General features: G+C 38.4%; 1 protein-coding gene across 1 annotated transcript in view; it reads left to right on the forward strand.

Annotated features, from left to right (window-relative positions):
- The window catches only part of MAOB (monoamine oxidase B), a 208,085-nt gene that overhangs the window by 178,032 nt on the left and 10,086 nt on the right, over positions 1-19,967 (forward strand). The window contains exons 9-12 of the mRNA XM_056131148.1: positions 6,075-6,171; positions 7,091-7,144; positions 9,961-10,018; positions 15,171-15,268. Of these exons, the coding sequence (XP_055987123.1) occupies positions 6,075-6,171; positions 7,091-7,144; positions 9,961-10,018; positions 15,171-15,268 (307 nt within the window). The remainder of the gene's footprint in view (positions 1-6,074; positions 6,172-7,090; positions 7,145-9,960; positions 10,019-15,170; positions 15,269-19,967) is intronic.

A 19,967-nucleotide genomic window follows, 5' to 3' on the forward strand; every position in this document is an offset into this window, starting at 1 on the left:
CCCTTCCCTGCTGTCCTGTTCCCCTGTCTCATTAGAAACCTTTTTTTCCCCTTTATTTTATTTTATTTTTTTACAGTTGTAGATTTACAATTTTTTGTGCTTTGGTTTCAATTATACAATGATCAGATACGCATCCCTCCACCAGTGCCCATTTTCCACCACCATGGATAATATCCCTCCCACCCCCATCCCCCCATCCCCCCTGCCTCTGTGGCAGGGCAATCCCCTGTGTTCTCTCTCTCCTTTTGGGTGTTGTGGTCTGCAAAAGAGGCATTGAGTGGCAAACATGTTCAGTCCATAGTCTACTTTCGACATGAATCTCCCCTCCTGGGAGGATCCTCCAAACATCCTTTATTTGGTGCTCCCTTCTCTATCTGAACTGCCCTTTCCTCTAGGATACCCGGCTGGCCTCTAAGTTATGGAGTAATCCTCCTGGTGCTGATCTCAGCTATTCTTGGGTATTAATCTCATACTTTGTTACTTTATATCCCCCAGATGAATGCAATCTTTCTATGTCTATCCCTCTCTTTCTGACTCATTTCGCTTAGCATGATACTTTCCATATTGTACCACTTGTATGTAAATTTCATGACTTCATCTTTTCTAAGAGCTACATAGTACTCCATTGTGTAGATGTACCAAAGTTTCTTTAACCAGTCATCTGTTCTTGGGTATTCAGGTTTCTTCCAGTTTCTGGCTATTGTAAAGAGTGCTGCAATGAACAAACAAGTGCAGATGTCCCTTCGACTATACATTTTTGCCTCTCTGGGATATATTCCCAGGAGTGGTATTGCTGGGTCAAATGGGAGCTCAATTTCTAATTTTTTGAGAATCGTCCATACTGTTTTCCAGAAGGGCTGAACCAGTGGACATTCCCACCAACAGTGAAGGAGTGTCCCTTTCTCGCCACATTCACGCCAGCATCGGTTGCTTTTGTTCTTTTGAATGTGGGCCAGTCTCTGAGGTGTGAGATGGTATCTCATTGTGGTTTTGATCTGCATCTCCCTGATGATTAATGATGTAGAGCATTTTCTCATGTGCTTTTTTGCCATTCGAATTTCTTCTTTGAGAAAATTTCTGTTCATTTCATTGCCCCATTTTTGGATGGGGTTGGATGTTTTCTTCTTGTGGAGTTTAACCAGTATTTTGTATATCCTGGATATCAACCCCTTGTCAGATGTGTATTCGGTGAATATCCTTTCCCATTCTGTAGACTGTCTTTGTATTTTGGTCACTGTTAGAAACCTTTTTTTTAAAATTCAGTTGGTTCTTCTCAAATATATTGTATTAGGTAAAACTTTAAATAAATTTATGTGTACTAATATATATGTATATACAAAATGAAAATAACAGTGTGTATATAACTTATACTTTTAAATATGTTATACATTTTAAGAGCATTTTTAAAACTGTGGTACATATTATACTGAACATTGATTTTCTGATGGCAATGTGTCATTTTAAATTGCATATTGCAATTTAAATCTACCATTTAAATTGACCACCTCTCAATATGACCATTGTTATATTGCATTTAAATCTACCTCATAAGGGACCACCAAGTAAATGATGACTGGAGGGCTCACTCGGGATAAGAGATGTGTGCTGAAAATAAATTATAGACCGAACATGATGGCCACTTAATACCTGTACTGCAAACCACAACACCCAAAAGGAGAGAGTAAAAGGGAATGTACCTGCCACCGAGGCAGGAGTAGGGTGGGTGGGATGGAGTGGGGGGGGAGAGACACTGGGAATATTGGTGGTGGGGAATGGGCACAGGTGGCAGGATGGGTGCTCCATCATTGTATGACTGAAACTTAAGTACGAAAGTTTATAAGTCTGTAACTGTGATTCATTTATATAAATATCATGGTGATTCATTTATATAAATAAATAAATAAATAAATAAGTCTACCTCATTTAAGATCAGAGATTGTACTCCTAAACCATAAACTATCGGGGCTGGAGCGATAGCACAGCAAGTAGGGCATTTGCCTTGCACGCAGCCAACATGGCAGACCCAGGTTCGATTCCCAGCATCCCATATGGTCCCCCGAGCACCGCCAGGAGTAATTCCTGAGTGCATGAGCCAGGAGTAACCACTGAGCATCGCCTGGTGTAACCCAAAAAGCAAAAAAAAAACCTATAAACTACCTTTTAAATTAATTCTATCTCAATTAAAAATAAATAATGACTGAGACGCATGAAAATGTTATCAAGTCAAAATACATATGCACAAATCACAACCAAAGAAACCATACCTTCATCACTACTTGCTCAATAGGTTTACTATTGCTATGCATTCTAATTGTTTCCAAGTTATTGCTGTTATGTACTGTGCTGCAATAAATGCTTCCTTTATATAGCAATGCATATTTGGATAGATGTTTCTTTTTGATAGATGTATAAAAATAAAATTATGAAGTCAGTTAATATGAGTATCAACAGCTTACACATATTTTGACATTACATCATTCCGTAAAGAAAAATAACCTATTTAACATCTGTAGGGTTTATTATTATAAAGCTTAGATGTTATTTTAAATTATTTGATAAATGATATTTTCTGTTATTTCACAAATATTTTCTTTTGATGTATCACTTTTTAATTTTTTTAGTTTGTGGGCAAGGCCAGTTGTGTCATACCCAGCCATGTTCTAGGCTATTCCTGACTGTGTGCTCAGGGATCATTCCTAGCTATGCTCCAGAGACTATATGCAGTGCCAGGATCAAACCAAGTTTAACCTCTTCAAAGAAAGTGACTTAATTAGAGAACTATCTCTCCAGCCCCCTAGATTATTAAAAACTTTTAAAAACTTATTTATGATTATTTCATCCTACTGAATTTTCATATATGCACGAGAGTTTTCTAGACTAGTAAATTTATTACATTAGTATTACTGGGCCCGCTTGAGTATTTGTCAATGAGGTGAAAAATATTTCTGTAACTTTGCACATTAAAAGATTAAAAGCTAAACATTAACTGTTGAATATTTACCCTAAATTATGCACACTGACCTCTTAAAATGTAATATTATAATTATAAAATAGACAAAAGTAGAATTTTTGTTTTGGAGGCCACACCTGCTGGTGCTCCAGGCATACTCCTGGCTTTGTGCTCAGGGATATCTCCTGGTGGTGCTCAGGGGACCATATGGAGTGTTGAGGATCTAACCGAGGTTAGCCAATTGTAAGGCAAATACTATAATTGATGTACTATCTCCTGGTCCCTTATAAATAGGCTTTTTAAAAGGCAAAGTTAAAAAACAGTTTCTAATTTTTTTTAAATTTTATTTTATTAGTGAAACACCATGAGGTACAGTTGTAGATTTACAATTTTTGTGCTTGGGTTTGATTATACAATGATCAGATACCCATCCCTCCACCAGTGCCCATTTTCCACCACCATGGATAATATCCCCCCACCCCCATCCCCCCATCCCCCCCTGCCTCTGTGGCAGGGCAATCCCCTGTGTTCTCTCTCTCCTTTTGGGTGTTGTGGTCTGTAAAAGAGGCATTGAGTGGCAAACATGTTCAGTCCATAGTCCACTTTCGACATGCATCTCCCCTCCTGGGAGGATCCTCCAAACACCCTTTATTTGGTGTTCCCTTCTCTATCTGAGCTGCCCTTTCCTCTAGAATGCCCGACTGGCCACTAAGCTATGGAGTAATCCTCCTGGTGCTGATCTCAGCTATTCTTGGGTATTAATCTCATATTTTGTTACTTTATATCCCCCAGATGAATGCAATCTTTCTATGTCTATCCCTCTCTTTCTGACTCATTTCGCTTAGCATGATACTTTCCATATTGTACCACTTGTATGTAAATTCATGACTTCATCTTTTGTAAGAGCTACATAGTACTCCATTGTGTAGATGTACCAAAGTTTCTTTAACCAGTCATCTGTTCTTGGGCATTCAGGTTTCTTCCAGTTTCTGGCTATTGTAAAGAGTGCTGCAATGAACAAACAAGTGCAGATGTCTCTTCGACTATACATTTTTGCCTCTCTGGGATATATTCCCAGGAGTGGTATTGCTGGGTCAAGTGGGAGCTCAATTTCTAATTTTTTGAGAATCGTCCATACTGTTTTCCAGAAGGGCTGAACCAGTGGACATTCCCACCAACAGTGAAGGAGTGTCCCTTTCTCGCCACATTCACGCCAGCATCGGTTGCTTTTGTTCTTTTGAATGTGGGCCAGTCTCTGAGGTGTGAGATGGTATCTCATTGTGGTTTTGATCTGCATCTCCCTGATGATTAATGATGTAGAGAATTTTCTCATGTCCTTTTTTGCCATTCAGATTTCTTCTTTGAGAAAGTTTCTGTTCATTTCATTGCCCCATTTTTGGATGGGGTTGGATGTTTTCTTCTTGTGGAGTTTAACCAGTATTTTGTATATCCTGGATATCAACCCCTTGTCAGATGTGTATTCGGCGAATATCCTTTCCCATTCTGTAGACTGTCTTTGTATTTTGGTCACTGTTTCTTTGGAGGTGCAGAAGCTTCTTAGTTTAAGATCGTCCCATTTATCTATCTCTGTTTTCACTTGCTCAGACAGTGGCGTGGCATCTTTGAAGATACCATTAGCTTCAATGTCATGGAGGGTTTTGCCAACTTTGTCTTCAATGTACCTTATGGTTTCTGGTCTGATGTTTCTGATTTTTTTCATTTGTTATTTAACTGTGCAATCTAGGTGTGCAGAGGCTACTTCGAAGAGCAATAATGAATTAGTATCTCCTCTACACATCTTTAGTTTTATATGGATTTTTATTAATAAGGAGATATATGGGACACAAATATTAATGGCAAGGAAAATAAGGTTACATTAAAAGGGGGTCTGACCAGCACTGATCCTACCCAGGTAGAAATAGGTTTCGTGCCTTGGCCTGTTCCCCCTGGCGGCCCAGTGGCCGCCATCCTCCAGAGGCCATTGGACAGTCTGGGCCCATAGGGATGAGACACGTGGGGCCTCACAGGACGGGGGTGGAGCCGGCCCTTTCCTCCCCACCCCAACGAGACCCCGAGTCGCTGCCCACGAACAGCCTCTCTGGCTCGTGATCAAGCTGCTTAATGGCCATGATCCTAGAGACTCAGAAACAAATCTCGGAGTCCAGTGACTTTTGGTAGAAATGCGTGCAGACCCGCAGTAGGTTACTGTCACCAGGCCACCCCGGGGGGAAAGGGTGCTGTCCCTCCATCTGCTCCTCCTAGGCAGCTCGGTGGCTATCATCCTCCAGAGGCCATTGAACAGTCAGGTTTGGGAACTCAGTGACGAAACACGTTGGGCCTCACGGGATGGGGGTGGAGCCGGCCCTTTTCTTCCCACCCCAATGAGACCCCAAGTTGTCGCCCACAAACAGCCTCTTTGGCTCCTGATCAAGCTGCTTAATGGCCATGATCCCGGAGATTCAGGAACAAATCTCAGAACCCAGCATATTTGGGCAGAAATCCCTCCAGATTTAAGTGTTAAAATTTCACAATTTCAAAATTGTGCGGCCACTACAGCAGCCACGCAACATCATAAGTTATTCTTAACCAGCAATAGAAAACAAATTGTCTCCTGTTACCTTTTCAGCAGATCTGAGTGTTGGGGTAAAATCCCAAATAATAATGGTGGGCCTGGTGTCAAAATATTGAATGTGATCAAAGTAGAGAGAGAGTAATGTGGAAATCATCTGCTCCACAGTAGGGGGAGGGTGTGGGATGGGGGTGTCCTGGGGTTTTGGTGGTGGAGAATGGGCACTGGTGAAGGTACGGGTATTTCATGGTATGACCGAGACTTAGACCCAAAAGCTTTGTAACTACTTTCACAGTGATTTAATAAATAAAATTATAAAAAATGAAAAAAATAAAAGGGGGTCTGGATTCATTCATATCATACTGCTTTTTACTTTGTAGAGAAGGACTTGCTATTAGAATTTCTTTTGCAGAAAGGACTTGCTATTTTCATTTAATTTAAATGATACAATATTTGGATTTCTGTCTTCTCTAGTAAAAAAAGTAAATTCTTCTTGTAACCTCTATGGGTAAATTGCTAGGGTAATAACCATCTTGTATCTTGCTCTCCCCCAAGATTTCTGTGGAACCATGATTGTTGAAGACGAGGATGCTCCAATTCCTTACACTTTGGATGATACCAAACCTGATGGTACCTATCCTGCCATAATGGGGTAAGGCACAGTTATAGTTGTCAGGATTGATAGGATATTTCCATATTATGAATCAATGTGCCCTAAACTTTGTTAAATAATTTATTACACAATGGCTATATTCTTCAAATATAACAGTGGACAAATTCTTACTGATTTTATAAAAAGATCTTCCAATGAGTGTTTAGAAAGGAAAAGTAATACCAGTAAAAGCTTTCTTTTATTATATTAATTTTCTGCTTCATATATATAGTGCTAGAGTAGATATAGTTTAGTAATCATCTCTTATGAAAGCATGATATAAAGGTCTAACTTTGGGTTTTTTATTGAGACCTACCTGTGGACACCAATAATACTTTTGTGGAACACTAAGGTTTTTCAAGCTCCTCTACAGAAAACTTGGTCCCAGGCTCATTGGGGAATGCTAGCACAGTTGGGAGATATCAGACAGCAATGGTTACTTGGGATAGCCAACCTAGTTATGGACCCTAGAATATGAATCTCTCATATCCTAGCGACACACAAACTATAACAAGGAGCTCAAAGCTAGTTGTTAGTTAAAAGAAAACAGGATTATAACTTAAGGTGGGTACTGGAAAACCAGACACTGGGGAGATATCATAGTAGAGATAGAAGCAAAGAGCAAGGACTGGATGCTAATGGAAGGCTTAGACCTTAAGTGAACATGGGAAACAAAGGGCTTAAACCTATTGAATCAGTCATCTGGGATTTTTGTCCCTTAGTTCCTTGAAGCTTGTCTTTCAGTGTCATTCATGTTTCCTATAAATAGTAAACATTGAACATGCAATGTGCTGGTGTATACTTTGTTTCTTCTGCTTTAATTTTAAGTTGTTCATTGAACAAAGTTGTAGTTAAAGAGACAAAGCTAGAATAAAAGCAGCCATTGATATTCTCCCCTTCTCTTATTTGTATGTTTCAGATTTATTCTTGTCAACAAAGCCAGAAAACTGGCACGTCTTACAAAAGAAGAAAGGTAAAGGAAAAATGTCTTTTTTTCCTTCCACTCTTCTGTTCTGTTGCTTCCCTCAAAGTTCCCCGCCCTTTCCAGTGCAGCTTTCATTTTCTTCCGTCCTCCTTTCATTCTGCAAACTTCCCTGCCTATTCAATTTTGCATATTTTACCTTAACACTATGTGTATTCTAAATATTATAAGATTGTCACATTAATTATAGGGATCTTGTATGAAGACCCAGTGCTGATAATGTAAGAAGAAAGAATTCAAATTAATACCCATTGATTCTGTGAGCATAAAATACCATTCTTGTTATTATGTTAAATGTACAAATAGAAAACAACCCAGGTGATAAAAACTGACAGGGTGGAGATACCAGATAGACAAATGACTATATGGTAGGAGCGTCTGCAGTATATCCTGCACCTATGAAGTAAAACAATTATAAGATTATAGGTACAGAGGAACTACTAATTTCTGTGAAAGTGTCCATTGGAATTCACCACTGCCAATTCTTTATTCCTATACCACCATCATAACATATTCTAAAATAATAGCACATATCTACTCCTCCATTACTATCCAGCTCTCTGACTATTGTTTTGTCTATATGGCTTACTGCTGGATGTCTTGTGCCTGGAACAAAGCTTACAATAAATATTGCCCAGTTTTTTTTTAAATCATGTTTATAACCTATTTTGGTACTATGACAAAATTTTCACTTTTTACAAAGCAATTTGTCCATTTTAAAAAAGCATGATTTTGAATGGTATACCACACTATGAATAACTTTCCTGTTTCGAGATTATTTTAAATATTTTATATTTCTCATTGCTTTTATTGTTCTAGCTGTTGCATGTAAATCTTTTGGTGGGAGGATACACACTGCTATTTTCAGGGGTTACTACTGGTTCTGTGCTTAGGAATCACTCCTGAAGGTGCTCAGGTAACCATATGGGGTGCTGAGGATTGAACCTAGGTCAGCTGCATGCAAGATAGGTGCCTTACACATAGTATTATCATTATGGCCCAAATTCTTCTTAAATGTTTTGGTTAGAAATACAGCTTTGCTTCTTTCATGACTAGATATTTGCCCCAGTGCCATTTATTTATTGAGTGTCATTTATCTTTTCCTCAGTCTTTTAAAGCTCTCACTTTTTGTAGTCCAAGTTTCCTATGCTTTGGATTCTATTTATGAACTTATTTGCATTTATTTTCTCTGACTCTTCCACTGCTTTGCCAAATGATGTCATTTTTGGAAAACAAAGCAAAATAGAAACAAAATAAGAAAATGTTGAAAAGTGGAGGGAAAATTAAGCATTTTCATATGTCCTTGTTTACAGAAAGTGTTCCTGGAATTAAAATAAATAATGAGGGGCCAGAGAGATCATACAGGGGTTAGGGTGTGCATGAATCCAATCTATTTTCAGTCTCTGATATCGCCTAGTTCTCTTAGAATCACCAGTATGGCTATGGAGATATCTGAGCACAACTGAGGTGGCCCTGGTGGCCCCTGGCACCACAGTGCCTAAGCAGCACCACATCCTTGAACCTAGCTAGCCAGATTGAGTATGGCTAGAAGGAGCCCCCAGGACACCTGAACACTACTTGAGAAACCCTCTCAAAAATATATAACATAATTATATTTTTGAAAAGCATTGACCTACTCTAAGTCATCTTTAAGATCCCCATAGAATTACCATTCTAAGAAAGTCAAATTGAAATTATAATCTCATACTTCAAAACCTGGTTCGTTTTACATTATGAATGGCAGAAATCTTGATACAACTGAAACTTTGAAAACGTTAGTAACCTGTTGAAGACCTCATACTATGTATGAGGCAGAAGCAGATTTCCAAACTTTTCTTATTCCTTCTTGTATTCTGTCTCTAGCTGTGAAGGGGAGTGGAGGAAGCAAGACAAGCAAACAAGGATTATATGCTCATCCTCTTAGAATCTCTAGTGTTTTAGGGACTGACACTTTTGAGATACACACCATATTCTTAAATGAAAGAACAAATTGCCCCCAGTGATTCAGAAAGTGCATCACTTTATTTTTCTTTAATACTACTACTTGCGACATTATAGATTTCAGACTTTTTTGTGCTACACCTGGTGATGCTCAAGAATTACTCCTGACTCTGCACTCCGTAATCACTCCTGTTTGTTCTTAGGGGACCACATTGAATGCCATATTGATTGAACTCAGGTCAGAAGTGTGCAAGGCAAGCACATGACCTGCTGTACTATCTCTGACCCCAAGATTTCAAATGTTTTAAATTGAACAAAATTTCTTGGTTTTTAAAATGTCTTATTTAATTAAAAAAAACTGTAACTTACAAAGCTATTCAGAGTTGAGTTTTAGGCATACAATATTCTAGCACCAATCCTACCAACAGTGTTTTAGAAATTCGAATGGGGACAGAGCAATAACAGAAAAGGCACTGACCTTGCACATGGCTGATTCGTGTTTGATCCCCAGCATCACGTATGGTCCCCGGAGCACATAACCAACCCTGAGCACTGTTTTGTGTGGTCCAAAAATTTCAAAGAAAATTAGAATAAAGCATCAATGGAAGCAATGATTCAGTCTTTTTTAATGAAGTATTAGATACTTCTTTCAGAAACTTATAAAAGTCTGTACTGCTGCTATTGTTGTGGGGACCCCACTGATTATGCTGGGATAGTCAGAGCTACACGCAGAGGTGCTCATGGAGACATACGATGCTGGGATTAAAACCAGAGCCTAACACATCACTTTGAGCCACAACCCCGACCCTCAGAAACCTCAACCGTCATATTCTTCATTTTCACTTTTGCCTTCTCCCTCCCCATAGACTGAAGAAACTTTGTGAGCAATATGCAAAAGTTCTGCGATCCCCAGAAGCCTTGCAGGTAAGGCTACTTCCACACCCTGTCATAAACTACAGTGATCACGCTTTGTCCTCAGAGGGGTTAGCAGGAATCATTTCATGCAACTAAAACCCTAGAGCTCTTATTTTCCTGATATATTCTCAAAGAGGTCTGCGCAGGATTGTCATCCACTTATAAACTGTCCCAGAAAATATGGATTCTGAACATGCTGGTGGCAGTTTAGGAACCCTGCAACACCAGAGGTGTTGCAATATTTGTCCCTGAGCTCCAGGACTTTTCTGGAGCAGGACATGGTAACATTATGCTTGCAGCTTTGCCACAAGATAAAAGAAGGAAAATTCTGCAACCCATTCCAATAGCAGCCTAGGATGGGGATTTTTAAAAGTACTTTGCCTTTCATTGTTTACATAAACTAAAATATAAGAATTCCCTAACACCCAACCTAGTCCAGATTGTCTCAAGGGTAAAATTATGGTGGGCTGCGCTGGGACCATAACAGAGCATGTAGGGAATTTGCTTTGCATGTGCTGACCTGTGTTTGATCCCCAGCATCCCATATGGTACTCTAAGCAACATTCGGATTGATCCCTGAATATAGAGCCAAGAATAAGCCCTAAGCATCACCTGGTGTGCCCCTATCCCCCAGAAAACACAACACTCCCCAAATGATGGTCTGTCCACCTCCTCAATATCCTTTTTTGCCTTACTTTACTCTGGACCATTTGTGAGAGGAAGGGGTTCAAGGAAGACTCACTCAGAGAATGTCTGTCACTTAGCCTTGTCAGCTGACTGAAACACCTTTGAATATAGCCTGAGGAAATGGTGATCTTCAAGTTAAACAAGTGTCAGTCCATGGGCACCCCGCCCCTTCTGCCCAGTTGACTAAAGGTAGAATTGTGGTGGGGTCCAGAAGCAGTGAGATAAAGGGAGCTGGCAAAGGTCAGAGGGTTCAAGGTGCTCAGAGCTTGAAGTCACAACCACCGACACTAGCAATATTTCAGTGATATCTTCATACATTACAAGCCTGCCTGAGTTTTTGATGCTTTGACAAGGATTAAACTGCATTTTGAAAGCAGTTATTAAGTCTAGGGATCCATGAAGCATTTGAAGACAAGGAAGTCACTAATAATAGTTTTGTAAAACACACAATCTCAATCAATAGTTTCTTGTTTAATTGAAGACAATGGAGACCTTACAAATAAATGAGCAGTTAAAACTTGAGAGAAAAAACTGAGGGGTAAAACTGATTAATCTTCTTAAAATCCAAATACAAAAAAAAAATAATAAAAGTCAAATATCTTCAGTGCAAACTCCTACCTACTAACCCTAGTTGAATAGCTACATAGTTTAATCTTACTACTCTAAAACTTATATTGTTCACTGTGTATTGTCTTGCTTCTTCCTAGTCAATTAATTTATTGTAGCTTTTTGAAATTTTTTTCTTAATTCCTTTAAAGCCAGATTTCTACCCAAACCACATACGGTAGAAAAATTTTGGAGCTCTTTTTCCACAAATGAAAAATAATTATACATTGACTGTTCTGGAGAGAAACATAATAATGGTAAATTTGGTTTTAGTTTTGGCATTTGAATGCATTTTACAAAGTTAAACATAAGCATAGCTTTTACACACACACACACACACACACACACACACACACACACGCATGCATGCACACAAAAACCACAAACACAAAGAGTCATTTCACATCTGTTAAAAATTACTGGAATTTTTTGTCTGCTTTAAAATGCTGCTCAGCAACAAAACTAACTCCTAGGCTCAGTAAAAACTATGGTAGTTACCAGAAAGAAAAAGAGAACAGTAGGAAACATTAGAAAAGTGTTTGGTGGTAAGATGGCCCTGGAATTGGTGGGGGTGGGGAGGAAGTGTGGTAAATTCTAAACACATATAAAGATACTGGGAAGTTGTACCTTGAAATTCTATAGTATTCTCAGCCAATGATAAATCAATAGAAGTGAGGATAGTTTATCCTGGTAGACACTCTATATCAAAAAGGTTTGTTAATTTTCTTCTCTTCATTTGCTTTGTTCCTCTTTATTTCACATAAAAGTGAAATTGTACAGTGTTTGTTTATTCTTGTTTTGGTGTTGACTGTGCAGAAGGAAACAATTCCTGGGAGCAATAAAAGATGAAAGATTAATTCAAATATTTCTTTTAACTGGAAATATCCAGCTGAAGTTGAATGCCACTTTTATTTTCTATTTTTTTGTTGGTTTCTGAGCCACACCCAGCTGTGCTCAAATATTAAAACCTGGTCCTGCACTCAGAGATTACTCCTGAAAGGTTTGGGAAACCATAGGGAGTGCCAGGGATTTATCCAAGGTCAGCCATGTACAAGGCAAATACCGTACCCACTGTAACTATCTCATCTGTCACTTCTAAATGCCTAGGAGAGAGGCTGTATGTTAGGCATCAGGAGCCATTTCCCACCTTAAGCATGACCTTGGGCTTTAAACAAGATACAGAACAAATGACTATCCACTGTGAAATATATGGCTGCAATGTTTCAAAATTACTTTTTTGGAAATTTAAAACTTTGTTTATACACTCTTTATTTCATTCAGTAAACAAATCATCTAAATATTAAATAAACTTTATCACATAGCTATATTATGACTACAGTTTTTAAACACCTTTTCTAAATGTATTTTTAAACTAACCATTTTTCTCATTAAACTTACCATGTTGAGTTCATTTTTTCAAAACCTTTGTTTTTAATACAAAATTAACCAAATATTGTTTTTTATTTTTATTAGTGAAACACCATAAAGTACAGTTGTAGACTTACAAATTTTTGTGCTTGAGTTTCAATTATACAATGATCAAATACCCATCCCTCCACCAGTGCCCATTTCCCACCACCATGGATCCTAGTATCCCTCCCACCCCCCATCTACCCCGTCCCACCCTGCCTCTGTGGCAGGGCATTCCCCTTTGTTTTCTCTCTCCTTTTGAGTGCTGTGGTTTTCAGGAGAGGCATTGAGTGGCAATCATGTTTGGTCTATAGTCTACTTTCAGCATGATTCTCCCATCCTGGGAGGATCCTCCCATCACCCTTTATTTGGTGCTCCCTTCTCTATCTGAGCTGCCTTTTCCCCTAGCATGTGTGGCTGGCCTCCAAGCCATAAACCTCCTGGTATTTATCTCGGCTATTCTTCGGTGTTAGTCTCCTATTTTGTTACTTTATGTTCCCCAGATGAATGCAATCTTTAAATAAATATTTTTAAACACTTTACAAATGTATACTAAAATATTTTCAGGGAAATGGAATAATGTCTTGTATCTTTTTTTGCAATATTTTTAAGCACCATGATTTACAATACTCTAATAGTTGATTTCAGGTATACAATCTTCTGAGTCCACACCCATCACCACTGTTAGTGTCCCTCCACCATTGTATCAAGATTCCCTGCTAACTACCCCCATCCCTTGGAAAACTCACATACCTGTGGTATATAGAGAAATAAGACAAGAGAATGGAATGTATCCAATGATGACAAACCCTTGGTCCTGGATTACAGAACTGAGGATATCAAGTCAAGGGGGCAGTAGGTGCAGGGGCAAAAGATGAGATGGACTGAATATAACATGAGGACATTTGTGGAGGGTCTTGGGCACTTTGATGATGGTTAGGTAACTGTACCTAAAAATTGTAGGGTTAACATTATTGTAATCTCATGAAACACTATTGTAATCTCATAACCCAAACTGTAATAATTAAACACAAATAATTATTGTTAATTCTTAAGCTTAGTTATTTTAGGAGACCATGTAGATAGATCATTTGGTAGAAAGCCTTCCTAACAAACATGACCCCATGAATTTGACCCATAGTACTACTCCAAAATGCCAAGTGAAATCCTGACAGCATTGCCATTTGGAGTTTCTGACAGCACAATGAAATATGTGATCCTCAGGGATCAGTATTACCAAATATTCATTCAAGTGCCGAAACGAAGTATATGCAATATCCTTGTTATTGCAACAATGACCAAAAGAGGGATTTTTTTTTTTGGTTTTTGTATTGTATTTATGTTTAGCTTTTAAATTTATTTATTATTGAATCACTGTGAATTACAAGCTTACAAAGACATTTGTGGTTGAGCTTTAGGAATACAATGTTCCAACATTAATCCCTTCATCATTGTCCTTTCCAAGTAACTTTTCTCCCATTTCTTTTTTTTTCTTTTTTCTTTTTTCTTTTTTTTAACACCCAGCTATGCACAGAGGTTACTCTTGGCTTTGCACTCAGGAATTACTCCTGACGGTGCTCAGGGGACCATACAGGTTGCTGGGAATCAAACCCGGGTCAGCCACATGCAAGACAATCGCCCTACCTGCTGTGTTATCGCTCCAGCCCCCTCCCATTTCTTATATATACTAAAAAGCAAAAAAAGAAAGGAAGAAAGAAAAACAATTTTTGTATAGGGCTGGAACAATAGCACAGTGGTAGGGCGTTTGCCTTGCGTGCAGCCAGTCCTGCCGAGCTGGGTTCGATTCCTCCACCCCTCTCGGAGAGCCCAGCAAGCTACCGAGAGTATCTCGCCCGCGCTGCAAAGCCTGGCAAGCTACTCGTGACGTATTCAATATGTCAAACACAGTAACAACAAGTCTCACAATGGAGATGTTACTGGGCCCACTCGAGCAAATTGATGAACAATGGCAGGACTGTGTTTGTGTTTGTGTTTGAATCTTATGAAGACACAATTCAACAACATACTTTTCACTTTTACGAATTCCTCTGAAGCAGCAGTCTTAATAAAATACTATAACGTGTATTTTTTATTACTTTCTTTCCTGCTCCAATTGCTACAGTAAGCATACATTCTTCAAAAAATGTTTTGAAATCATTAAGCATGTCTTAATAGATAAGACAAATTTTGAAATAGGATTTATATCATGTAGTTTATGAACAATTCCTGAGACTTGAACGAACAAAATGAAAAAACAATTCTGAGTCAGAATTTCTTAGTTTATTATTGTGGTCACTTATCTGCCTAAAGACATATCGCTGTCATTGGGGATAATATGGTTGTGTGTCAGAACAGATTGATTCTCTGATACGATTTCCATTAGACTGTGCTTGATATATTATAGACTACATGACATATTTTGTGTGTCCTCTGAGCTTTTTTTCACCCTGACTTGCAGCCAGTGCACTACGAAGAGAAGAACTGGTGTGAAGAGCAGTACTCAGGAGGCTGCTACACAACCTACTTCCCACCAGGAATCATGACTCAGTATGGAAGGTAGAGTAAAAGTGTACTAAGTTCTATCTGAAATTCTTTGAGCCTGAATTCACACTCTAAGTTCAAGTAATTTTTCTCCATTTCTTATAAATACTAAAAATCAAAAAAAGAAAGGAAGAAAAAAAGAAAAACAATTTGTGTATCCATGAATTCTATGAATGAAGACACAATTCAATGCCATGATAGCTTTCACTTTTATGAATTCATCTGAAGCAGCAGCCCCAATCAGTATAAACAGAGGCTGGTGGCGCAAGTATAGGATTTTGGACAAAGAATTCATTTATGTTGTCAAAAGAGTGTCTTTATCCTGAATTTAATGTTCAGTAAAGTTTTTATCAATAAAACTGTATAAATTCCAACATAGGTACAGCACAACAAAATAAAATAAACTAGGATTGAAGGGACTAGGGTTCTACTCCTAATTCTACCAACAGCCAACTTTCTTATCCTAGACATGTCACTTCTCTTTTCTGAAGTTTCTTTAGCAACCACATAAGAAAGTACAAAGGTGGAAAATAACCAGTATTTCATTATAGCATGAATTATTTTCTTACAACTTTATTGAGATGTTATTCATATATTGCACAGTTCACCAATTCAATGTGAACAATTGAATAACTTTTACCGTTTACAGAATTGGATGTGCAAGTATGTAAAAATATAAGCATGTACTCTCTGGATTTCAATTATATTTGAATACCAATAGCAATGATAGAGCAGTTATGATCATGACCATTATAGTAATATTAAGCTTATCAGCTATATCAAATATATTAATATATTAAATTCAACCTAAGAACTCAAAAACTCAACCTAAACAAAATAGGAACCATAAAGTGAGTATAAGACTGTTGATAGTATGCATTTAAAAAAAAAACTTTAAGAGGGATCAGAATGAAACTACAGCAGGTATGATGCTTGCTTTGCACGCGATGGACCCAGGTTAGATTTCCAGCACCCCTTATTGTTCCCTGAACATGCCAGGAGTGATTCCTGAATACAGAGACAGGAGTAACCTTTGATAACACAAGGTGTGGCCCCAAAACCAAAAAAAAAGGTGAGAGAGAGAGGGACAAGAGATACCACAATGGGCAGGGTGCTTGCTTTGAACACGGACAGCTACCTTGCTCCCTACCCATCTACCACCAGGAGTAATTCCTGAGTGCAGAATCAGGAGTAACTCCTGAGCATCACTAGGTGTGGCCCAAAAACAAACAAAAATAAAATGTCAATGGTAATTATTTTGTTCCATTTTTATTGGTTAAGTATCAACTAAGCATTTACCAAGCATTGTGCTGAAATCTTTGGTATCAGAAAATCCCTCTCTGATAGAAAGGAATCGATGATGTTGGAGGGTGGGAATGGATGGGGAAAGAAAAGAGCATCAAACACAGACTCTAATGTACTGTGTAAGTACTCTAATAGAGGGTATTTAAATGCCATAGGGACACAGGGAGGAAAGATTAGATTTTCCTAGGGAAATATGAGAAGGTTTGATAGTAAATATACCACCTGAAGACTATTGAAGGCAAAAGAGAAAAGATTATAGGCAGATTGAACAATATGAGCAAATGCTTAGAATTCTACAATTGTATGAAGCATCTGGGGAAAATATCTGTATAACTGGACTCTGGGTTATTTGGAGGAAGAAAAGGAAAATCAGTCAGGTAAGCAGGATCATTTATTTCATTCAGGAATTTATTGTTTCATTTATGTCTTCAACAGAGAAGACTCTATTAGAGCATTTGTTTTTGGTTTTGTTGTGTGATTAGATTTCTGAACCTGGAGCATCAAGTTTCATGGTAAATCTCACAAAGAGTATCAGAAAAATACATCACCAAAAATACTTTTGGATGATGGTTGTATAAGACAGTAGCGAAAAAGACACTCACTTACTGGCCTGACCTTGAGCACATGAGATAATCAAGAAAAACCCCATTGGGCCAGGCATTGGTGGTGACATGATAATGGTTCTTTTCATCTTTATTCCTTCCCAGATAATGTGTCAAATTAATGATAGAGATATATTTCAGAAACTTCCATCTATAGAGAGGAAATGAAAGCGCAGAATATCTTAGTGGGATAACTTTTAGTCTGAGCAATAAATTTTCCTTGACCCTTCAGGTCCATAACATTTGAGATATTCAAGGAATTTTAGCCTCATTGGAAGTATAAGTATTTAGTAAGGAAGTATTTTGTAAAGTATTTATCACACAGTTCATAGGAACTTTTAGTTCTAGGGAGAGTTAAAAACATACTGTGTCAATTAAACAGTAGAACACTTAAGGAAATATTTAATTCCATCAGGCCATGAGAAATATACATGGAACTGTCCTTTTTGTGTATGTCTTCTCAGTTGTCTGTAAAAGAAGGAACAGGGATAATTTTTCTTTCCACCTGTTCAATGGTTTTCCCTGAAAGAAAATTTATGCTTACAAATAGTGTAGAAATTATCTACATATTTAAAATTAAGTCTTGGCTTTGCATTTTTAAACTTCTATTGCTAACATGATTAGTTATTTACTCTCTTGTAACATTTGATTCTAGTGTTTTAGTCAAACCTCCCAGAGGTTTCCAATTTGAAAGTGGTTCCCTGTGTTTAAAAAAAAGTGAACATGTGATGAAAAGCAGTATTGTCTAATGAAAATGGAGAGAACAAATCTAACTTCTCTTGCAAATTTATTTTCCCTTAGGCTTTTCAGCTCATGCTGGCTATGGGCAATCATACATTATCCCATATATTATTATTGCTATTATAATATTCCAGAGTACCTTGTTTTCTGTTTTCTCCCAATTTTCTTTGTTATGGGAGCATTCCAAGCAGTGCTCAGAATGCTCAGGAGTGACTCCTGTAATACTTAGTCAACAGGTCTGGGTTTAGTGCTGGGAGGCCCAAGGATGTAAAGCTGTTTGGGAGCCCAGCTGTTGCCAGGAATTACGAAGGCCATTTCACTTGTGTCCAGAAGACTTGAAAGCTACACCTAGTGTTGAGCTAACTCCCTGGTCTCATTTTAATTTCTTAATGGCTGCAATAAAGAAAGATAGAGGGAAATCCATCAGTCCAAACCGTTTGGTTCTCACATGCAAATCCAAGTGGCTTACATTATCAACTAAAATAGAGGATGGGTTTTATCTTTAGACACTCATATCATCCCTTGTCTGATATCATGGAGACCTGGAATAGGATGCATAATGGTGTGCTGATAATGGTTTCCTTTTGGTATTTTTGTCAGAATAATGATACACTGTCCCTCTTGAAAGTCCAATGCTCTGATGCTTCTCTTCTGGATACTTCTGTTCTTGGTTAAGTAATGATGATTACACATTAGGTAAAGCATTGAGGACAAAACAGATTTTGACTGCTTGTAGATCTAATTCCAAATCCTAGCTAGACTATATATTTTTTCCTTTTTTTAGAAGCCTTGGGACCATACCAGGCGGTGCTCAGGGCTTACTACTGGCTCTGTACTCAGGGATCACTCATGATGTGGCTCGATGGATCGATCATATGGAGTGCCAGGGATTGAACCTGGGTCAGCAAGTGCCCTACATACTTACTATACTACCCACTACAAGCCCCTTAGATAGACTATTTTGTGGCAATGTGGCTCGTAAAGTCACTGCATACTTCTCTAATCATCAGTTTCCTCATGACATAGAAGTTATGACATAGAAGTTTAAAGTTCTTTAAAAACTAAAGAGATATGGGGCCATAGGGCTAGTTCAGTGAGTAGGGTGTTTGACTTGCATGTGAGTTACCCAGGTGCGATCTTAGTCACCCCTTAGGGGTCTCCAAAGCATGACCAGAAGTTATTCCTGAGTTAGGAACCGGGAGTAACCTATGGGCATTAGTGGTGTGACCATCACTTCCCCAAAATAAACTTTAAGAGATATTTCAGGGAGTGGAGACATAGTACAGAGGGTAAAGTGCTTAGCTCAGTGTCCCACCCTGGTTTTTATCCTTGGCACCATATAAGATCCTCCAAGTGCTGCCAGGAGGACCAATGAGTTAGGTGGTGGAAGAAATACCACCACCATCACCACTTTGACACCAACCAAAAGAGATAGATATATCAGAAAAGAAAGGCAGTATAAGTAATTGGTTAAAAATCAGATAGCCTAATCAAATACCTGCTCTGCTATTACTACCTGTGATCTAGAGCAAATTACTTTGTATTTGCTCCTGGTTATAGTCTCCAGAGAGTAGACTGAACCAAAGATTAGCTTAGAGGATACAGACTAAGGAGACACCTCTATATAAACAGCTGTGGAAAGAAGGAGAAAGAAGAAGGATGCAGATGGAAATTTTGTACTTCAACTCACTCCACAGGGATCGACAGAACTAGGATAGCCCTTAAAAACTGTCCTAATAGAGAAGGCACCATTATGACAAAGATAGTTGGAAATGATCATTCTGGGTAGGAACATCACACTAAAAGTAGGTAAAGGAATAAATATGATAACCTCTCAGTATCTGTGTTGCAGACCATAGTGCCCAGAAGGAGACAGGGGAGAGAGAAAAGGAGATAAGGAAATTGCCTGCCATAGGGCCAGAGAGGCAGGCTTGGGGAGAGGGGCAGTGGTGGGAAAGAAACAGATCATTGGTGATAGGAAATGTACACTGGTGGAGGGATGGGTGTTGGATCATTATGTGACTGAAACCCAATCATGAACAGCCTTTGTAACTGTATTTCACAGT

This window comes from Sorex fumeus, unplaced genomic scaffold (genome assembly GCF_029834395.1).
Source record: "Sorex fumeus unplaced genomic scaffold, SorFum_2.1 ptg000086l, whole genome shotgun sequence".
Taxonomy (NCBI): domain Eukaryota; kingdom Metazoa; phylum Chordata; class Mammalia; order Eulipotyphla; family Soricidae; genus Sorex; species Sorex fumeus.